The sequence below is a fragment of the Rhagoletis zephyria genome, unplaced genomic scaffold (genome assembly GCF_001687245.7).
Source record: "Rhagoletis zephyria isolate East Lansing unplaced genomic scaffold, Rhagoletis_zephyria_1.1 Rzeph_scaffold_00093, whole genome shotgun sequence".
Taxonomy (NCBI): domain Eukaryota; kingdom Metazoa; phylum Arthropoda; class Insecta; order Diptera; family Tephritidae; genus Rhagoletis; species Rhagoletis zephyria.
The window spans coordinates 136041-155099 of record NW_016157177.1 but is presented as its reverse complement, the minus strand read 5'-3'; the positions used below and the strand labels follow the sequence as shown (position 1 = coordinate 155099).

At 36.3% G+C, this 19059-nt stretch overlaps 2 protein-coding genes across 7 annotated transcripts in view; one reads left to right on the top strand and one right to left on the bottom strand.

Moving 5' to 3' along the window:
• The window catches only part of drpr (multiple EGF like domains draper), a 45118-nt gene that overhangs the window by 6228 nt on the left and 19831 nt on the right, over positions 1-19059 (bottom strand). For 4 of the 6 annotated variants that reach the window (XM_017631433.1, XM_017631440.1, XM_017631447.1 and 1 more), the window contains exons 2-6: positions 6595-7052; positions 6351-6514; positions 4338-4469; positions 3195-3441; positions 1978-3017 (exon numbers count right to left, since the gene is read on the bottom strand). In XM_017631433.1, the coding sequence (XP_017486922.1) occupies positions 1978-3017; positions 3195-3441; positions 4338-4469; positions 6351-6514; positions 6595-6749 (1738 nt within the window). In that variant the 5' untranslated portion in view covers positions 6750-7052. The remainder of the gene's footprint in view (positions 1-1977; positions 3018-3194; positions 3442-4337; positions 4470-6350; positions 6515-6594; positions 7053-19059) is intronic. The other 2 variants (XM_017631454.1, XM_017631462.1) reach the window with 1 other exon arrangement.
• On the top strand, positions 7053-10342 carry LOC108375387 (uncharacterized). The gene is made up of 3 exons (XM_017631510.1): positions 7053-7130; positions 9447-9621; positions 9689-10342. Exons 2-3 carry the CDS (start codon positions 9518-9520, stop codon positions 10284-10286), a joined length of 702 nt encoding a protein of 233 aa, XP_017486999.1. The 5' UTR covers positions 7053-7130; positions 9447-9517; the 3' UTR covers positions 10287-10342.

Below are 19059 nucleotides of genomic sequence, written 5' to 3'. Positions count from 1 at the left end.
TCCCTTCCAATAACAAAGTTTGAAATGCTTCGGATGAGACTAGCTTCTTTTGATGCCGACTACCTCGTTCACTTGCAAAATCTGGATCTTTGACGATGAAGGTGCCTCTGCTCGGCTGGTTGATGTCCTCAGGAAGACTAAGACCACATTCAGTGTCAGATTTGTGGTGACAGCGAAACTTCGTTGCCAAGTACCGTTGTTGTTGTAACAGAAAAATATATTCAGCAAACAATTTTGTGGAAATGCTGCCAATGTGGAAATGGTGACAGTTCTCGAATAGCGTAGACCCGACGTTCGTCAAGGAAACGTTTTTTAAAATGTCGAGTCCTTTTCTATTTTTCCGCTACTGTATACTTTTTTGTTAAACAATAAGAACTAGAAGTTAAATTAAATTAAATTAAGAAAAGTTAAAATAAAAAAATACAAAATAAATGAATATTACTAAAAAATATATGTAAATAAAAAATGTTCTTTTTAAATAAAGAACGTCTAGAAATTAAAAGGAAATTAAGTAACAAAATAAAAAAAAATTAATTTTAATAAAGGAAAAAAATTTAAGTTCCTGAGAATTATATGAACTTAAAAAATACTCTATTTAGAGCAGTAAAGTCTTAAATATTTAAGATATTTTAATTCGAAAAAGAACAAATAAATTAAAAGGAAAAAATAAAAGAAGTCCCTAAATATCCGTGGTCACAAGCAATAACCGTCTAAGTCGACTTAAGAAAGAATGGTGTTATATATGCTATCGTATTATGTATTATGGAACGAATTTCCGTCATCCCTTGTCAAATTTGGTCGGAAACAACAACAACCAAAAAGGAAAAGTGCTATCGTATTCTTCAACCCCTATTCCATGGGTAGGTGAAATCCCCATCTCGCCAACTAGACTACTTAAAAAGTTATAGACGAAAATATTTTGGTTTCCCCATAAGGCTAACATTACAATCCAAATGTTTTAAACGTTTTTTCTCGAATCCAGGGTTTTGGACTTAGGCGGTTATTGCTTATGAACACAGATATTAAATGAAATTAAAAAATATTTTCCATTTTCCGTCTTAAAACAATAAAATCTAAAAATTAAAGGAAAAATAAATAAAAGAGAAAAAATGTACTACAAAAATTTTAAAATAACATTTAATTAGAAAAGAAAAAAATTAATTAAATTTAAAAAAGAAAGAAAAACATAAAATAAGTTTCTAACAATTAAAGTAAATTAAAAAATAATAAATGAAAAATAAAAATAAGTTGCAAACAATTAAATGATATAATTAAAACAATAAGATCTAAAAGTTAAAAAGACTTAAATTTAAAAAAGAAAAAAATGAATTTTAAAAAGAAAAATATTTAAAAAAAATGTAAAAAGTAATTGAAATTAATTTTTGACACAAATATTTTTTAACTTTATCAAATGCTATACCTACTTTACGTTTTACTGTCTAAAAAATCAATCAAACCGATAAATTTTTACGTATGCCTGGGGAATTTTAAACAATTGTGTTGTATTTGTATTTGTTGCAATGACCGACTGCCATAAAATCTTTCCAAATACTTGACTATTTAAATTTCATATCTTAGGACAATTATTCCCACTATACACATCGCTGATAATGCCGGATTTACACTGCGTATTGAGTCATGAAGACTGTTTCCACATAATATCTTTTAAATTTAATGTAACTTTTGCCACATTGCCTAATGGAAGTTGGGCATTAAATTTCAATGTCTAAATGTCGTTATGAAATATACCAGATATGACGTTCATAACGTTCTTTTCGTTTTGTTTTTTTTTTTGCATTCAAAAAAGTGCATTATTTTCAATGAAATGTCTTGACCTAATTGCAGGTATGTGTTTAAGTTTCAAAATTTGATGCGCATGCAAGTAGTATGAAGGAGTGTTATCGGGTGTGAGTATGTGTTAGTCAATATGTAAGACAGCTGCTTCACCGCGCTCAACCAACAACCAACACAACCTACCTCCCCAGCCCTGCTTGCAGACACACTTGCCCGTGGCCGAATCACAGGCGATCGTATTATTGGCATCACATTCGCATTGCAACTCACATCCAAGGCCAAATGTAAACGGCTCACATTTCTGATCGCATTTTTCGCCCATCCAGCCGGGCGCACAAGTGCAAGTGCCATTTTGTGGATTACAACCCGCATTATTTTTACAATCACATTTGAATTTACAATTTTCGCCGTAGTAGTACAAGTCGCAAGGACGATCACATTTGATATTACGCCAACCGGCAGTACAGCTACACTGTCCCGTCTCAGGTGAACACGCTGCACCATTTTCACACTCACATTTCTGTGCGCAATCCTGCCCATAACGACCCTCCGGACAACGCTCCTCGCACTTTTCGCCCTGGAAACCCGGCGCGCATATGCAAGTGCCATTAATCGGTGAGCAGCGCGCATAATTTGCACATTCGCAATTCAATTCACAATTAGGACCATACTTTAGGAATGGGCAAGGTCGATTGCATTGCGCGCCACTCCAACCATTCTCACAGTAGCATTTGCCCGTCTCCGGATGACAGGCGCGCGTATTGAGCGCATCACAGTCGCACGTCTTATTGCAATCTTCGCCGTATTTATCGTAAGCGCAAACGCGCTCGCTGCAGTCATCGCCGCGCCATCCAGGCGCACATTGGCAGGCGCCTGTCGCCTTATCGCAGAGCGCATCATTCTGACACTTGCATTTCTCCGTGCAGTTTAGGCCGTAGGTGTTGAATGGGCATTCCTCGTAGCACAGTTCACCGAGATAGCCAGGTGGGCATTCACACTTTCCGCTTATGTGATGACATGGCCCACCTTTGAAGCACTCACATTGCTCTTTGCAGTGTTCGCCAAAGAAGCCACCTGGACACTTATTGGCGCAAACATCACCCGTCCAACCCGCCGGGCACAGGCAAGCCCCACTCTTCGGATCACATTTGCCGCCATTCTGACAGCGACAATCTTGTTTGCATTGCACGCCATGTTTGCCATCAGGGCAGAGGTCTTCACAACTTCGCGTATGAACAAATGATAGGGAAACAAAATAAAATAAAATGTAAATAATTTAACTGATAACAATTTTTGGCTGAGTATTAGATTGGCTACATACCCAACCGAATGGCATTAACATTAGCTATGTTTTTTTTATGAATTATTAACCCTAAACCTTTCAATAGCAAACAACTTACAGTGGACCCGTAAAGCCAGGCGCACAATTGCATTCGCCTGAAATGTGATGGCAGCTGCCGCCATTCTCACAGCGACACTCCTCCATACACTTGGCGCCGTAACGATCTGGCGGACATGTATCGCCACATTTCTCACCCGTATATCCTTTGGCGCATTCGCATTCACCGGTGGCGGGATCGCATGTGGCATTGTTTAAGCAGTCGCAAGGCTTGCTGCAATCGCGTCCCCAGTAACCAGCTGGGCAATCTATATAGGAATTTAGTTTGGTGATTATTTAGTTAAATGAACAGATGCTCGTAGTAAGTATCAAAATTGTGCCTGAATTATTGTTGCTTTTGTTTGTTATTTGCTTGCGAAAGCCACTTTGCTTGGACTGAATCACAGTTAAGTTGTTAGATACACGAACTTTGAGCAAAGTGTTTGGGTGCGGGGGTTGAGATTAGGGGACTAGCAGATTTACGACACTTGTAGGATTCAATAAAAATATGAGTGTTTAGCGTGAATGTAAAGTGTGTGAAATGTTTGCTGTTTTGGCGCATATAAAGAAGTGACATTGTTTACATGAAGCAAAAAAGCAAATTACTTAACACAAAAACGAAAGCGATAAGAAAATATGAATGTATAAAAGCGTGATAAAGCAAAAATTATTATTTTACGATATGCCTTAATATAGTATGTAGGTTCCACCTTTGCACCTCCATCGTTTTTATAAGGCATTAGAGTGTAATAAATACGCTTAATTACTTACACTACGTAACCAACATCGTATTTTTTACATAAAAACAAAAGCTTTTCTGAATAAAAAATGTGCAGTAAAACAATCCTTTTACTGTCTCAATAAAATAGTGTCATTAACGTAAAAAAGTGTGAAATTTTGAGCTCAAATACTGCTGCAAATGGCTAATTACAATGCCGAATCGCTTTCAAACAAAGTACGATATTAAAAGCTACAACAAGTTACGCAGTGTATGTAATTTAGTTAAAATTTTGATAAATGAAAAACGAACAGTGAACGTCCAACAAACGGAAATAATAACAAAAACAAACAAGGTACAAAAAGCAACTATAGACACATTTGCACAAAATATAATTATAAATATGTATAGAAATAAAAATAAATATATATGAAAAACTCAACCAACTTATATCGCACGTATCGCCACCCCAGCCTTGTTCGCATTTGCACTTCTCCGGCGCAATACATTTGCCATGTTCGCATTTTTTACTGCATTCGGGTATACAACCGTCGCCAATCAGATTTTCCGTGTAACCATCTGGAATAAGAGAAATTATTATTTAAAGTATACACAATTTTAGAATATGTTTTAAGTTTATTAATGTTTTTATTTTTAAGTCTAGTTCCAATTTCTTTGTGCTTCTCAAGCGGAAAATCATATACCGGGAAATGAATGTCAGTAAGGACAGCATGTCCTACAACATAAAACGTGACTTGGGACTCAGCACCAACTTACAGAATCGTTGAAACAAAAATTTTAGTAAAAATGGCCAGTACGTGAAAAGCAGTCACAGAGAATTCCATTTACGGACAAGGATATTTTCACTGTAGAAGAATCGTATAATAAACAGAACGATAGGGTGTATGCTTTGTCATAACGACATGTGTCCAAACTTGTTCCGCAGGTTGAACGTGGCCACCACGCAGCTCCTCTGATGGTTTCAAAAAAACTCCGCTCAAGCTCATCGGGTCAATTGACATAAAATCTTGTTACTAACTTCATTTTCACGGATTATTGACCATCTGTTGCCCAGACCTTAATCGATTGGACTATAAATTCTGATGTATTACTTGCATTACTTGCACTACTCGACCACCAAGTGTTTAGTCTTTGAAGCGCGCTCTTATCCGAGCAGAGCGAACTTTCCCATTGCATGGGGCGCGTACTGAAAGCGGTGGTGTATGCTAAGCCGAATTCGCCGCTGCTGGAAGGCAAATGGCGACTATTTCGAATATGCTGTTCCACAATCTTTAGCCATTAAGCTGAGCGTTAAGGGCATGTTTTTCGGGTTCTGCGATTTGCCACTTTTATACAATAGAGGAAATTATAAAAAGCTGTTTTTTATTCATAACAGTGACGAATTTAATGCTGTAGCACTTTTTTAAATAATTATACTTTATAGGTTTTCAGTGAGTTATTCACCGACTTTTGTGCAAAACTGGATTGCGTTAAAAGATTTCTACAACATTTGAGTGTTAAAAGCAATAGGCCCACCTTTACAATTTCCTATTCCTAAGAAAAATTAAAGCAGATGTCAAGTTTCAGCGAAATCGGTGCACGTTAACTATTCTTTCCACCTGCCACCGTATAGTCGAAACACTGCGCATTTTAGTTTCTGTTGCTTCCTAAATCAAAATATGTGATTTCACTCTTAACTAGCGATATGTAAGTATAACTAATAAACTCTTTAAAATATCATAAAAATCCTGTTGGATAATTTCACTTTTCAAGAAATTTATCAAAATTCGTATCTTTCAGAGCGATAGCTTCTTTGGCTTACACGGCTGCAGTAAGCGATTTCAACCGTGATAAGATTAAGTGATTTTGCTTCCACAGAGGCTGTTTGATTAAGATAAATGTTTCTATAGCAAACCAACAATTAATTGCTAAATGTATGTACATATGTATGTACTATGTGCATTGCACCAAGATACCCTTGTGATCAGCTGATTAAGTTAAGTGACATTTTGACTATTTTTGTTTTGTCTATTTAATGTATGTATAATTGTTTTATAAAAGTCTAGAACATTAAATAAGCAGCACCGCATAAATCCACATTTCAAATTTTGTACAAAAATTATAAAAATTCAACAAACTTTAACAATTACACCCAAAAACTTTAAACTTTTATTCAGAGTTTGTAGAAACATTTTAGCTATGCAGTTTTATTGCATATTAAATTTTAGTAGGGTAAAGTGCAAATTTCAAGACGCCAGGAGAACGCGTTGATTTTTAATAATTGTTTTGGCTGACGGTGTTGTACATTTTCGCCCACCCATATAAGTTTTTATAAAAAAAAAAATTACAAACATTAAATAAACAAAAGAAAAATAGCCAAAACTGATCAAAATATCACGTAACTTAATCAGTACATACATATGGACGCATAATGGTAACAATTTCATTTTCTATACTCACCACAACATGCGCGTACAATACGCGTTTTCATAAGCGTACGCGTCTTATTAATAGTGCGATGTTTTATTTGATATGTCGAGCAACGTGGTGGCACATTGAGACACCAAACTGTTTGGCGTTCCTGATATGATTGCAGTTCGGTGGTGGTGACCTCAACAGGATAACTGCAAAAGGAAAATAACAAATAGTTAGTTTTCATTAATTATGAAGTACATAGAGTACATTTAGTTAAGTAAATACTCACTTTTCGCGTTTCTTACAAACATTTGGCCCATCCAATCCCTCGGCTAAATTGACGAGTAAATCTTTCGAGCAGGCAACGTTTATGCCGCACAAAATTATGAGCAGAGATAAAAGTTTGCAATATTTTGCTGTTGCCTTTGTTGCTATTGATGGCATTTTGCCTTGTGTTAAGCGGATACGCAAATGGTTTTATGGAAGAGTACGAAGTGCTAGTGTACAGAAGCTATTTGTACATTTAAATGTAATACATATGTATGTAGGTATGTATGTATGTATGTATTATGTACGATAACTATAAGCAGTAAAGTGATAAAGGAACGAATAATAAAACGCAATTGCTTTCGTTGTGATTAAATTATGCCACGCATAGTTCCAGTGCTGATGATTCAATGGGGCTACATATGGACAATGGTATACTGGCATCAGTGAAGAATTGCCATATCAGAGTGTACCATTTAGCTGTAACGAAGAAAGAAAATAAACAAAATTGGATTAATATTTCATTGTATGCGTATAGGAATAATTTTATAGACAGTAGTAAGTATCATATAGCATATACACATTTTGCGAAAATTGAATGCAAAATTAACAGGGTCAGTCCCGCTTAATTATGCATATTTTCTGAGCTAAAAATATTTTGCTTTTGCTGCTTTTATTTCTATTTGCTGGAAGAATGTAAGGCGATCGATTAAGTGGTTAGTGAAATATTCGATTTTGCTGTGAGTTTATTGAATTATTGATTTCTAAACAACGTGCTGATATGGTTATTTATTAGGGCTTCAATGTTGAATAATTAGGTTCAATAGTTACATACAGTGGCGGTCCATAATAGATGAATGGTATTTCGGTTTTAATATTTACAATGTTTTTCAAGCTAATATTTTTTAGAGTTTTTTTTTAAATATAGTTTATGTTTAAACAAAAACTATATAAATCACGCTTTCAAACTTTATACAGAACTTCCACTTTTAGCATGAAAAACATTGTAAATATTTCAATTGAAACACCATTCATCCATTTTTGACCGCCACTGTACATTTATCGCTGGCTTAGAGTTGAAATTTTGTCAAGTCCAAATTTTTTTCAAATTTTACAGGGGAAAAGAAAAACTTCCCAAACTCACTTTCTTTAAATATTTTCTTTAATAACAACATTTTTGCGTATTTAAAGCAAAAGATATCTAAACAGGAATCGGTTTATTCTTTTGATCTTATAAGATTTTTTGTGCTTTCTTTCAAAAATTGATCGAAAAAATAAATTCATAAAGTAATGGTAGGATTTTCATTATAAAGATCATAACCATAAGATCATAACAAAGTTCCAACCCACAGACACTGGATACGTTCTGAAGTCCCCTGAATATCACTTGGATAGCGTGGCCAACGTGACCCGCACTAAGGAGTACAACGTTTTGCTGCCGCCGGGGGGTCCCAAACCAGCACCTACTTGAAGCCGAACCGCCAACTGGGCATATCAGAACCGGCGATATCCAGACTTAGTGAACAAAGAGGCCATAAACGGCGCTCACCAAACGACTGTGACCATAATCAAACCATTACCATTCTGGCACAGTTGGGACTGGATAATGTAGCTGGCTAAATCCTTACCCATCCAAAATGTACCTCTCTATGTATGTCTATCTTTTGGAAAAACTCCATACGGTAGATAGATAGATCGACAAAGCACTGCGACCAGTAAGTCCATTGTGCCCTCAACTCATCACAATACCTCAGCTAGCCCTAGAGGCTTTATAAATTTCTGAATAGATCCCGTGGGTAGGGAGTACACGGGCTCCTCTGTTGGCCATAAATTCCCATGCTTCTCTCCCTTAAACGTGAAACACCCTAACACTTCAGAAGGAGGGGGTAATGGTGTCTCCTCGCCAGCGTCACAGAAGCGTCCTTTGACCAGATTCCCAGATTATGCAACTGACCGCCTAGCCTAAAATTACCCGTCAAAAAGCCTGTAGTGATTCTTATCTTCTTCTTAGCGAGGCCCATTAATAGCCTGTATGTTTTCAAATTGTAGCCTCCTAGTAAATTTTAAGCTTGACGATGACCCGTGGTTTTACGCTAGTGAAGTTCCCGTAGCTTGGTATTCTCCTTTCTGAGCGCCTCCTTAATCGTGTTTGGACCTACTGAAAAGAAAGGCTCGAGACAGCAGACATTCTGGCTAACCGTAATGCAAACACGCGTCAGACCTTGAATAACCGAAAGGTTACTATTGGTCGTACTATCGTGGTGCACATCCATCTTAGAATCTTGAGGAGTGCATTCCCGAATTTGCCCGTTGGAGGTTTACACACCCGCAGCGCTCTTGTTGCCTTGGGGGTGGCCGACTCAACATGAGTTCTCCACAGAAGTTCGGAGTGCAGGGTAAGTACCACATACTTCAATTCTGTGGCGACGACGGCGACCTCGACACCATCCAAGATCGAGACCCTCATACGCTCGAGAGCTATTTTCTTGTTAAGAAGGGGATGAACGATTAATATTCAAACATACATCCGCACACCAGATTTTCGCTAGGTTACGTCCTCTTTGGACGATCAGGCAGAGGGTGTTCTCTCTGGCGATAATCACTATGTCATTCGCGTGCCCTTGACAGCGGACACCCTCAGCAGTGAGAATCTGTAGGAGTTCGTACACAACTTAGCTTGACAGCAGAGGAAATAACACTACTCCTTTTAAATATCAATTTTAATTGCTAAATATGGTAACTCTGTACATTCGAAAAGGGTGTAAAAATGAAAAGGCTTTGAAATAACAATTAAAAAACCATATTTCAAAACAAATATCCATAATCAGAAAACTTGAAAACAAAAAACAAAAACCAAAACAGTTCTTTATTCAGAAAAAACACTCAACGCCGGTAGCAATTTTCAATCCAAGACATCAGCGAAATTGTACAGGCCTCAGGAAATCATGCACACTTACAAGGATGGTTTAAATTATGTTCCACTGTTGGCGGCACAAAGCACCCACATAACCAATGGCAATGGAGTTTGTCTCAACTCAGCGCACCGGAGGTAAACAACATATCGCAGTCGCAGTAACTACTTAAAGATACACTAAGTATAAACTATATTTTTCTAGCGTTTCACCAAGGAACGGCGTCATCTGTTACAATGGCAACTATGAAGGTGATCTTAGCATGTTCGGCAGCAAGAGATTACAACGCCGATTGGAACTGGTAGAAACCGATTCGGATACCGAGTATAAGCGTGAATTGGAAGCTTATCAGCCGCCGCAGCGTAACGATAGAAGTCAACTGGCACGATTGGTTATATACTATTGCGATCGCGTCGTGCCGCCGTCAAGACGCAAGCTAGCCACAGCGTACACCTCTCGACTCTACAACAATACGTATTACCAGCGCATGCGCGAAATGTTGTATGGAGCCTGCTGCTGGACGTTGTGGCTGTTGCGGTTGGTAATCTTCTCCATGCTGCGGCTGACCAATTTCAGCTATGGCTGTTGGCGTAGTTGTATTTTGTTGCGGAATACAGCACGTCGCCTGCTCTGGTGGATGACATTGGCGAAATGTGGTGATGTGAAACTTTTCTTTATGATTCTACTGGGAACGCCACTCGTGTTTGTCATAGCTATAGTGGGTTTCGTATTGTCCATTTATTGTGCGCTACGCGATTGTCTGAGCAGTTCAAATTTCTTTCAGCGATTTCGTATGAAATAAGCGCCATATTTTTGAATATTTTTGCAACACTCATGCGACGCGGCATTACACTTGGAGTCGAGCGAAATTCCAGTTTACAACTTTTATAAAGCGCACACTACAAAACTAAGATTTATTTTAATTTTTTTTTTTTGTACATATTTTGTATTAAATTTAGTAAAATAAATATAATTTTAACAATTTGCTTCGGGTGTTTTATTGTTTGTGCCTTTTTCATTGTGACGAGTATTTCCGTTTTAAATTAGCGTGAAATTGCTGTTTAAAATGTTTGTATGAGTGTGTAGAGAAAAGTGCAAAAATGCCGGTCTTTGTATGTATGTATGCAGATCCATATGCAATACGGTGGTCCAAAATAAGAAAAGTCGGAATTTTAATGATCTCACCCCCCTAGTAGTGTTCGATATCGAAAATTATACTCCTGTTTTTTTTTTTTTGAAATCAAAAAATGTTTAGAGGTCGCTCAAAGTTTTCCCTGTATTTTATATACCACATAAACTTTTGGGTTGGAGATCAAGTGGAGATCCAATAAAAATTCCAAGGTTTAATGTTGATTTTCAAGTATACCTCAATTGGAGAACCAACCCCTTCTCTAACAAAAGCGCAAATTTTTTGTATGGAAAATAATCGGAGTTCTCCACTTGAGAAAAGCTTGGATATCAATTTGTATTGAAACTTTATTCAAGTTTTAGTCAAACCTTGCGAAAAATGTTGGATCTCCACTTGAGAATCAAGAATTTCTCAAAGATTGGAAAAAAGTAGGAAAAATGTCTGCTTTGTGTGTTCGTAGAAATTGTGTGGAATTATTGAAAATCAATATTTTTCGTTCGGAAAACTTCGCTTCTCTTCAGGAGACTTCCAATGACAATACCGAAGTGTTTATTTAACCATTTTCTATTATTAACTATTTTTTATAGGACCCCTTAAAAACTCAAATGGAAATAAAGCAAAGGAAAGTAAAATACTTAGCCGAACATTATGAAGGCTCCTTTCTAATAACATGCAAGAGAAAAAACCGATAGAAGAGTATTTTTAAGCGTTAACAAATTCCGGTAAGAACGGTTTAGACACCGGTCAATATCGATAGTAGCAGTCGGTTGGTTCTATGACCTCTTGGGTCCGTTTCGAATCACTCGTCTGCGTCTTCGTATTCATCTCCGTCTTTGTTTTTGGGTGCATTTACGCATTCCTTGTTGTGTTCGTATTCGTCCACGCATTGTCCTTCGCCTTCGGGTTCCTCTTAGTATTCGTCGTTGTTTTCGTATCAGGTTCGTCTTCGTATTCGTCATCTTCTTCGGGATCGTCTTGTCTTCGTATTCGTCTCCGCATTGATCTTCATATTCGTCTTCGGGTTCATGTTCGTCTGCGTACTCGTCTCCGCATTCGTCTTAGCTTAGAACCGTTTCCGGACTAGTTCGGGATAATTTCGAGACTAGTTCACGACTATTTGTGGCCCATTTTAGTACTAGTTCTGGACCATTTCGAGACTGGTACAGCACTATTTCGGGAACATGTCGCGATTAGTTCTCGGTTACTTTGGGACTAGTTAGAGCCCATTTCGTTTCAGTATTTGTTCGATACAATTTCGGGACGAGTATTTTCAAAACCACTTCAGGGCAATTTTGGGACTAGCTCGGGAAGATTCGAAACTAGTCTCAAAATCATTCTGAAATAGTCCTTAACCACTCTGGAAGTACTTATGAAAACGTCGTGTACTGGACCCGAAAAAATTAATAAAATTAAATGTAATTAATGTTTAATTTCTTACGTAACCTATTTATGTATGTAACTGTATCGTTTAATGCTTTTTCAAGCCGTCCACAGACGTTTACTCATCAAATTTTATAAGTGCCTGGAAAAAATGATTGCAAGGGATACTAAAGTTGGCAGAAATACTATTCCCGGGTAATAAAAAATCGAGGCAGTTGTTAACGTAAATAGAATGCAAAGAACACAAAGGTTGTGGCCACCGTAATAAGGCCTTGGGGCCGTGCTCAGGAAAAATCTTAACCTTTCTGTTAGAAAAACAGCTTACTTAGGTAGCGAATTGTTCCGATCTATTTATACGAAGAGTGAAATAAGAGATGGGGCTTGAAGACCTACAAAGTACAGAAAGTTCAAAAATGTTTGAAAGTTGAAACAGTGATTACTGAGCTATGTGTATTTTACAATGCACTAAATTCTAATGACGCACTCCTTAGATAACGCCCAGCTAATGGCGCGCAGCTCCGCAGATCTTTGCATGTATGTGCAGGTATGAGATTTGAAGAGCACGAAAGAAACGAAAGTTAGGCAAAGTCACACAACATTTTTTTTTGTTTTTTTGAAATTTCAAGTGGCGATTCGGCATAAGTCTTCATTTAAGAATTGCACCAGGCCAAAATACTAGATTTTAAATACCACTTAGATATAGATTTATACATATCAACTTAACTTCAGCCTTCTTAATGTAAAATATTTAACTTATTTATTTTTTTTTTTAATTAGCACCTCGACACTTCTTAGACCACTTTTTGCAAAGAAGCTATGGTTTATTGATAAAGACGCAGGTTGAAAATGAATGCCAGAGTCGTATAACGGCTTATCAATAGAATAAACTTCATAAGTAAACAACGGATGAACTTACTAAAAACAATTTATGTTTACTCAATATAATGATGTGCTAAAACGCTGCCCGATAAATATGTGAGTGCTTTTACATACATATAGATACATACATACTCGTACCTAGTACATACAATAGGTATGTATGAAGTCACAGTTAAATAAGCGCATAAAAAGTGATTTGAAAGCAGCAACACAAAAGTAATGGGCACCCAAATGGCATTGAAATGAAATTTAAGCACAAAAATATGTGGAAATCAAAAACTGCGATTCGCATTCCTCATGTGTGCTATGTGCGTTACGGATATACATAAGTACATTTAAAATTCTACATAGGAGTATTTGTAGATTACAAATGTTTATGTAAATATCAGTATCAAACCATAAATGTGGCACCGGTTGTTAAACTGAATATAAATGTGCATATGTACATACTTAGAAATCGATGATTGGTTTTTTTTTACGATGACGATAAAATTTGTTTTTTGTAATCCCATTAGCCACTCAGATATCCAACAATTGTCATTGGAAACCTAGTACATAGTAAAATTGTGGCTTTTTTGCAATGCATTCTCACAGTAAAATTACACGAAAGCTTGCACATCGCATTGCTTACCTTTCTATGATGCACAGTGGTTCACAGCTAAACAAAACTCTTCAATAATTCCAATCCGCTTAAGAGATACGCGGGGCAGCTGTGACTGCGTTCGATTCTTGATACGAGCAACATCTAAATTATAAACAGTCGCTCCTCGGCAGGCAATCGCCAGCCTACGAGTATATGTATTTCTGCCATGAAAAAGCTTCGCATAAAATCCATTTTCCTTTGGGAGGCAGAGTAAAACTGTGCGACCCTCCATTTGTGTAACAACATCAATACGCAAATTGGAGGAGAAACTTGACCAAACACTTGTTATTGAACAAAACTCTTCAACATTTCCTGTCGACTTAAAAGGTACATTAGGGTGCAGCTCAGAAAAAAGTTATAAAATTTATGATATTTTAAGACTTTCGCCAAAATATTTCGGAATATATTAAGATTTACGTGTGCTGGAAGAACTATTTGAAAATACTCCCAAAATATTATTATTTTGATTCCGTTGATTAAATTTTTAAAAATTTTGATGCAGACCTTTTAAGCTTAAACTCTTCTATCATCCGAGGTGATAATTTTGAAAAAAAAAAAATGAAAAAAAAATTAAATATTTTTAAAAACTGATTTTATTTATAAAAAAAAACTACCCTACCCCTCTCCCAAATGCGACTAAATATTTCCTATTTTGGTTTAATAAAGAAGTCATCACTTGAACAATCGTCTACCTGGGACCTTGAGAACTCCTATTATTTGGCAGGGATAACACAATTCCAAAAACACTGGACTAAATATATCCTGACTATATCGAAAAAACGCCCTTTTTGCCGAAATATTTTCTTTTGCTTAATAAAAACGTCTCTGACTTATCAAACTATCCTCGTGTTTCTACTATTTACTTTTAAGTAAAAATACGGAAATAATCCCTTAAATGTGCGCTCACTCTTAAAAGGTCTCGAAGCAGTTACACTAGTTGTGGGCATCTTTTATTTTTTCCAAAGACGCCTAATTGGTTACAAAACGCTGCTTGCTATGAAGCCTTCACACTGGCACTATCAGCTTCTTTGTGTGTCGCACGATATTTGACGATCGGCTGTTAATTTGTTGATTTTTTTAGTAAAGCAAATCAAAGCAGTTGCTAATTTATCAGCAAAATTACGCTGCTTGCCACTCAAGCGCAATATGTAATAGTGTGAGCGTGGCCATTACAGATTTATATGAAGCTTCTTGGATTTCTTTGTTTACATTTCGACAGGAAGTTCGGCTTCGCTTTCAATCTTCGTGCCATATTATACAATGGAGTTAATAGGCGCAAAAGTAAATATAAAATATAATTATAAAATAATCCCGTAAGGGCTAGAAAAGCAAGCGAGAAAAATGCCTTACTATTTCATAACGACTAGGAGCTCTAAGAAGAAGTCGACCCTGAATCGTCATCGATTGAATTTGTTTCGAGTAACGTTGGCTCTTAATAGGACCTTTATAAGCTGTGTTAGAATACCTTCAAACAGCTCTGTTATTCGGAAGTATACGAGGTGTCAAATAAAGGAAGAATCGGAGCAAGCATGTGTCGGGGTGGGGTGGAGCAAAGTTAAGTTGGCACTGCGTCATCATCTAATATTTCATCATATAATATTTCTCCGTCTAAGAGAAGCCGATTTAGAAGACTTCCATTCAAAAAAATGTGTAAAGAGTCGAGCACAGAAGGCATATCGCCTCAAGAGGTCAGAAAAAAGGCGGAGTGAAAAGTTTGAAGCATAATAATTTTAAAATTTATTTAACGAGTAGCATTCAATTCAATTTGTAGAAGTGCTGTTAAATTTTAAATTTTTTTTAGAAACCTTTTCTTTCACAGGGCCCCTCAAGAGTGCATCTGGATCAGTGCATTATTCTCTTGTTGTAAAGCTAACCACGGTTTTCCAAAATGAGTATTGCAATTGCCTTACCGAGGTGTGACCGCAATCAGCAAACATCTTTTTGGATATTGCACGAACCATGTATTGATCGTAGGTACTTACAAGTTGGCGTACTACTACGCTCTATCTCTAACCACTCGGATATGGATAACGGCGTAAGGGAAAGGTTAATTTATTACAAAAAAAAATATTTGATTCGATTTACAATATATTTAGTAAAAATCAAAAGACGTCACCGGTACCACTGTGCGACTTAGTTATTTAAATGCATTTGTGCATGTACATACATATGTACATTTATATATGTGTGCAGCTTTATTAACCGGTGTCTATGTGGGTCAACAATGTAATGTTAGTTTTCTTAACAGTTCAGAAGTATTTTGAACATTTCTCAATTTCTGTTTTAGGAACTTACTTGAAAATATTGCAAAAGTTTAGTTAAATAGAAGATATAGGGTGAAAGTGGTAGGGTAGGGTAGGAAATTTATGAAACGATGATACAAAAGATATTGGCTATTTAATTAATTTTAAAATGCGTAAATAAAAAATTGTTATTATTTTTTATATTTAATTTCTTCGAAAACTGCGTTGCAAAATATGCCGCACCACAGTGGTTAGAGAGGAGTACTATCCGTCGGTAGGGCCATTAGTGTGGTACATATCGTCATGAACACAAATAAACACTATCTATATGAAAGAAAACCAAAACACCTTCGGCAAAAAATAAATAAAAATAAAAAAATGAACGGTAATTTTTAGCGAATTCAAAATTGTATGGACTATAAAACTGTATATTAAAAAAATGTAACACTTCAGAGAAAAAAGTTAGAAATTTAAGCTTGGGTTTGTATGGGTTTTATTAGAGAATGAACTGTATTTTAATTGCGAATACTTAAAAATATGTACCTAAATAAACATAAGTGGCAAACAATATCACTTTGAAGCGAGGTGCATAGATATCACCTATACCGCGTGTATGTATGTAGGTATGTATATTGAATTTTTCAGCAAAATGGTTGCTTTTGTTTAACGCAAATATTGAAAAATAAATATCCTGTTAAAATTTAAATGATTCATATTCCTGAAGACTGCTCGCCCAGACGATTATCACAATTAATATATTAAGGTATAAGTACATATTTTATTACGCATGACTGGGAAATGCAACATCTGTTTTGAGCTTAGGCCGGATACGTATGTACATATATCTTATTTAATAAGCTAACAAAAATATCATTTAATAACGGGTGATTTTTTTGAGGTTAGGATTTTCATGCATTAGTATTTGACAGATCACGTGGGATTTCAGACATGGTGTCAAAGAGAAAGATGCTCAGTATGCTTTGAAATTTCATCATGAATAGACTTACTAACGAGCAACGCTTGCAAATCATTGAATTTTATTACCAAAATCAGTGTTCGGTTCGAAATGTGTTTCGCGCTTTACGTCCGATTTATGGTCTACATAATCGACCAAGTGAGCAAACAATTAATGCGATTGTGACCAAGTTTCGCACTCAGTTTACTTTATTGGACATTAAACCAACCACACGAATGCGTACAGTGCGTACAGAAGAGAATATTGCGTCTGTTTCTGAGAGTGTTGCTGAAGACCGTGAAATGTCGATTCGTCGCCGTTCGCAGCAATTGGGTTTGTGTTATTCGACCACATGGAAGATTTTACGCAAAGATCTTGGTGTAAAACCGTATAAAATACAGCTCGTGCAAGAACTGAAGCCGAACGATCTGCCACAACGTCGAATTTTCAGTGAATGGGCCCTAGAAAAGTTGGCAGAAAATCCGCTTTTTTATCGACAAATTTTGTTCAGCGATGAGGCTCATTTCTGGTTGAATGGCTTCGTAAATAAGCAAAATTGCCGCATTTGGAGTGAAGAGCAACCAGAAGCCGTTCAAGAACTGCCCATGCATCCCGAAAAATGCACTGTTTGGTGTGGTTTGTACGCTGGTGGAATCATTGGACCGTATTTTTTCAAAGATGCTGTTGGACGCAACGTTACGGTGAATGGCGATCGCTATCGTTCGATGCTAACAAACTTTTTGTTGCCAAAAATGGAAGAACTGAACTTGGTTGACATGTGGTTTCAACAAGATGGCGCTACATGCCACACAGCTCGCGATTCTATGGCCATTTTGAGGGAAAACTTCGGAGAACAATTCATCTCAAGAAATGGACCGGTAAGTTGGCCACCAAGATCATGCGATTTGACGCCTTTAGACTATTTTTTGTGGGGCTACGTCAAGTCTAAAGTCTACAGAAATAAGCCAGCAACTATTCCAGCTTTGGAAGACAACATTTCCGAAGAAATTCGGGCTATTCCGGCCGAAATGCTCGAAAAAGTTGCCCAAAATTGGACTTTCCGAATGGACCACCTAAGACGCAGCCGCGGTCAACATTTAAATGAAATTATCTTCAAAAAGTAAATGTCATGGACCAATCTAACGTTTCAAATAAAGAACCGATGAGATTTATTGCGTTTTTTTTTAAAAAAAAGTTATCAAGCTCTTAAAAAATCACCCATTATATACAATCTTACTCATGCGCAAAAAATAAATTGAAGGGCTTTCAGCCAATTGAAACTTCAGGAAAGGCATACATATGTATATGCTTACATATGATATAATTTCAAGCATTCAAAAGCATAGCGCGGAAAGTCTTCCTACTAAACATACATACATACTATACCTATGATAAATCAGTAACTATACCTTTTGGTACATATTTAAACAACTCTGCGACAGACAACAGCATATGTATATGCATGTAAATACATACACTCATACATATGTATGCACGTACAGTAACTCAAACAAGTGACCACGTATTGATTTTTTTTTAATATTCACAGAATGTCTTTCAAGTTTTTTTGTTGTTGTTTTTCTATAAAAAAATATTGTCTAAGCTTCAACAAAAACGATATAAATCAAAGTTTCAAACTTTATACAAAATTTAGAGAAATTCAACAAATTTTTGATCAAAATTTGAAACTTTTTAATTTGAATCTTAAGAACATTTTTGAGTATGCAGTTTAATAGCCGATAAAATTTTACTTCAATGAAGTATGAGTTTCAACACGCTAAAAAATCGCGTTAATTTTTAATAATTTTTTTTTTTTTTTGTGACGGCTTTGCGGGTTTTTATTTAACGAGCCAATTTGTAAAAACCGGCGTTAATTTTTTTTTAATTCATGTTTATATGGAAAAAATGCAAAAGTCCGCCAGCAAAAAAAAAATATTAAAAATCAGCGCGGTATTTAACCGCTTGAAATTTTCACTTCAATAGGCTGAAATTGTACGGCATATAAAGCTGCATACGCAAAAATATTCTATAAATTCAGGTTAAAAAGTTTGATATATTTATTAAAATTTGTTGAATTTCCCTAAATTGTGAATTAAGTACGTTTGAAAATTTAATTCATATGGTTTTGGCTAAAGGCCTGTATGCAGCTCTCAAGAAAACCATTTGCCATTATTTCGTGTGTATGTGTCCAAGGAATTTTGACATTTTTGATACTTCACAGCCTGTTGCCTCACTCTTTCCTCAAGAAATAATGGAACCTGGGTTGCCTTGTGCTCTTTTTTCACAAAAAAACTTTAGAAAACCGTAGTAGAAAGCGTAGCAAATTCCTTAAGAACTGCGTACTGC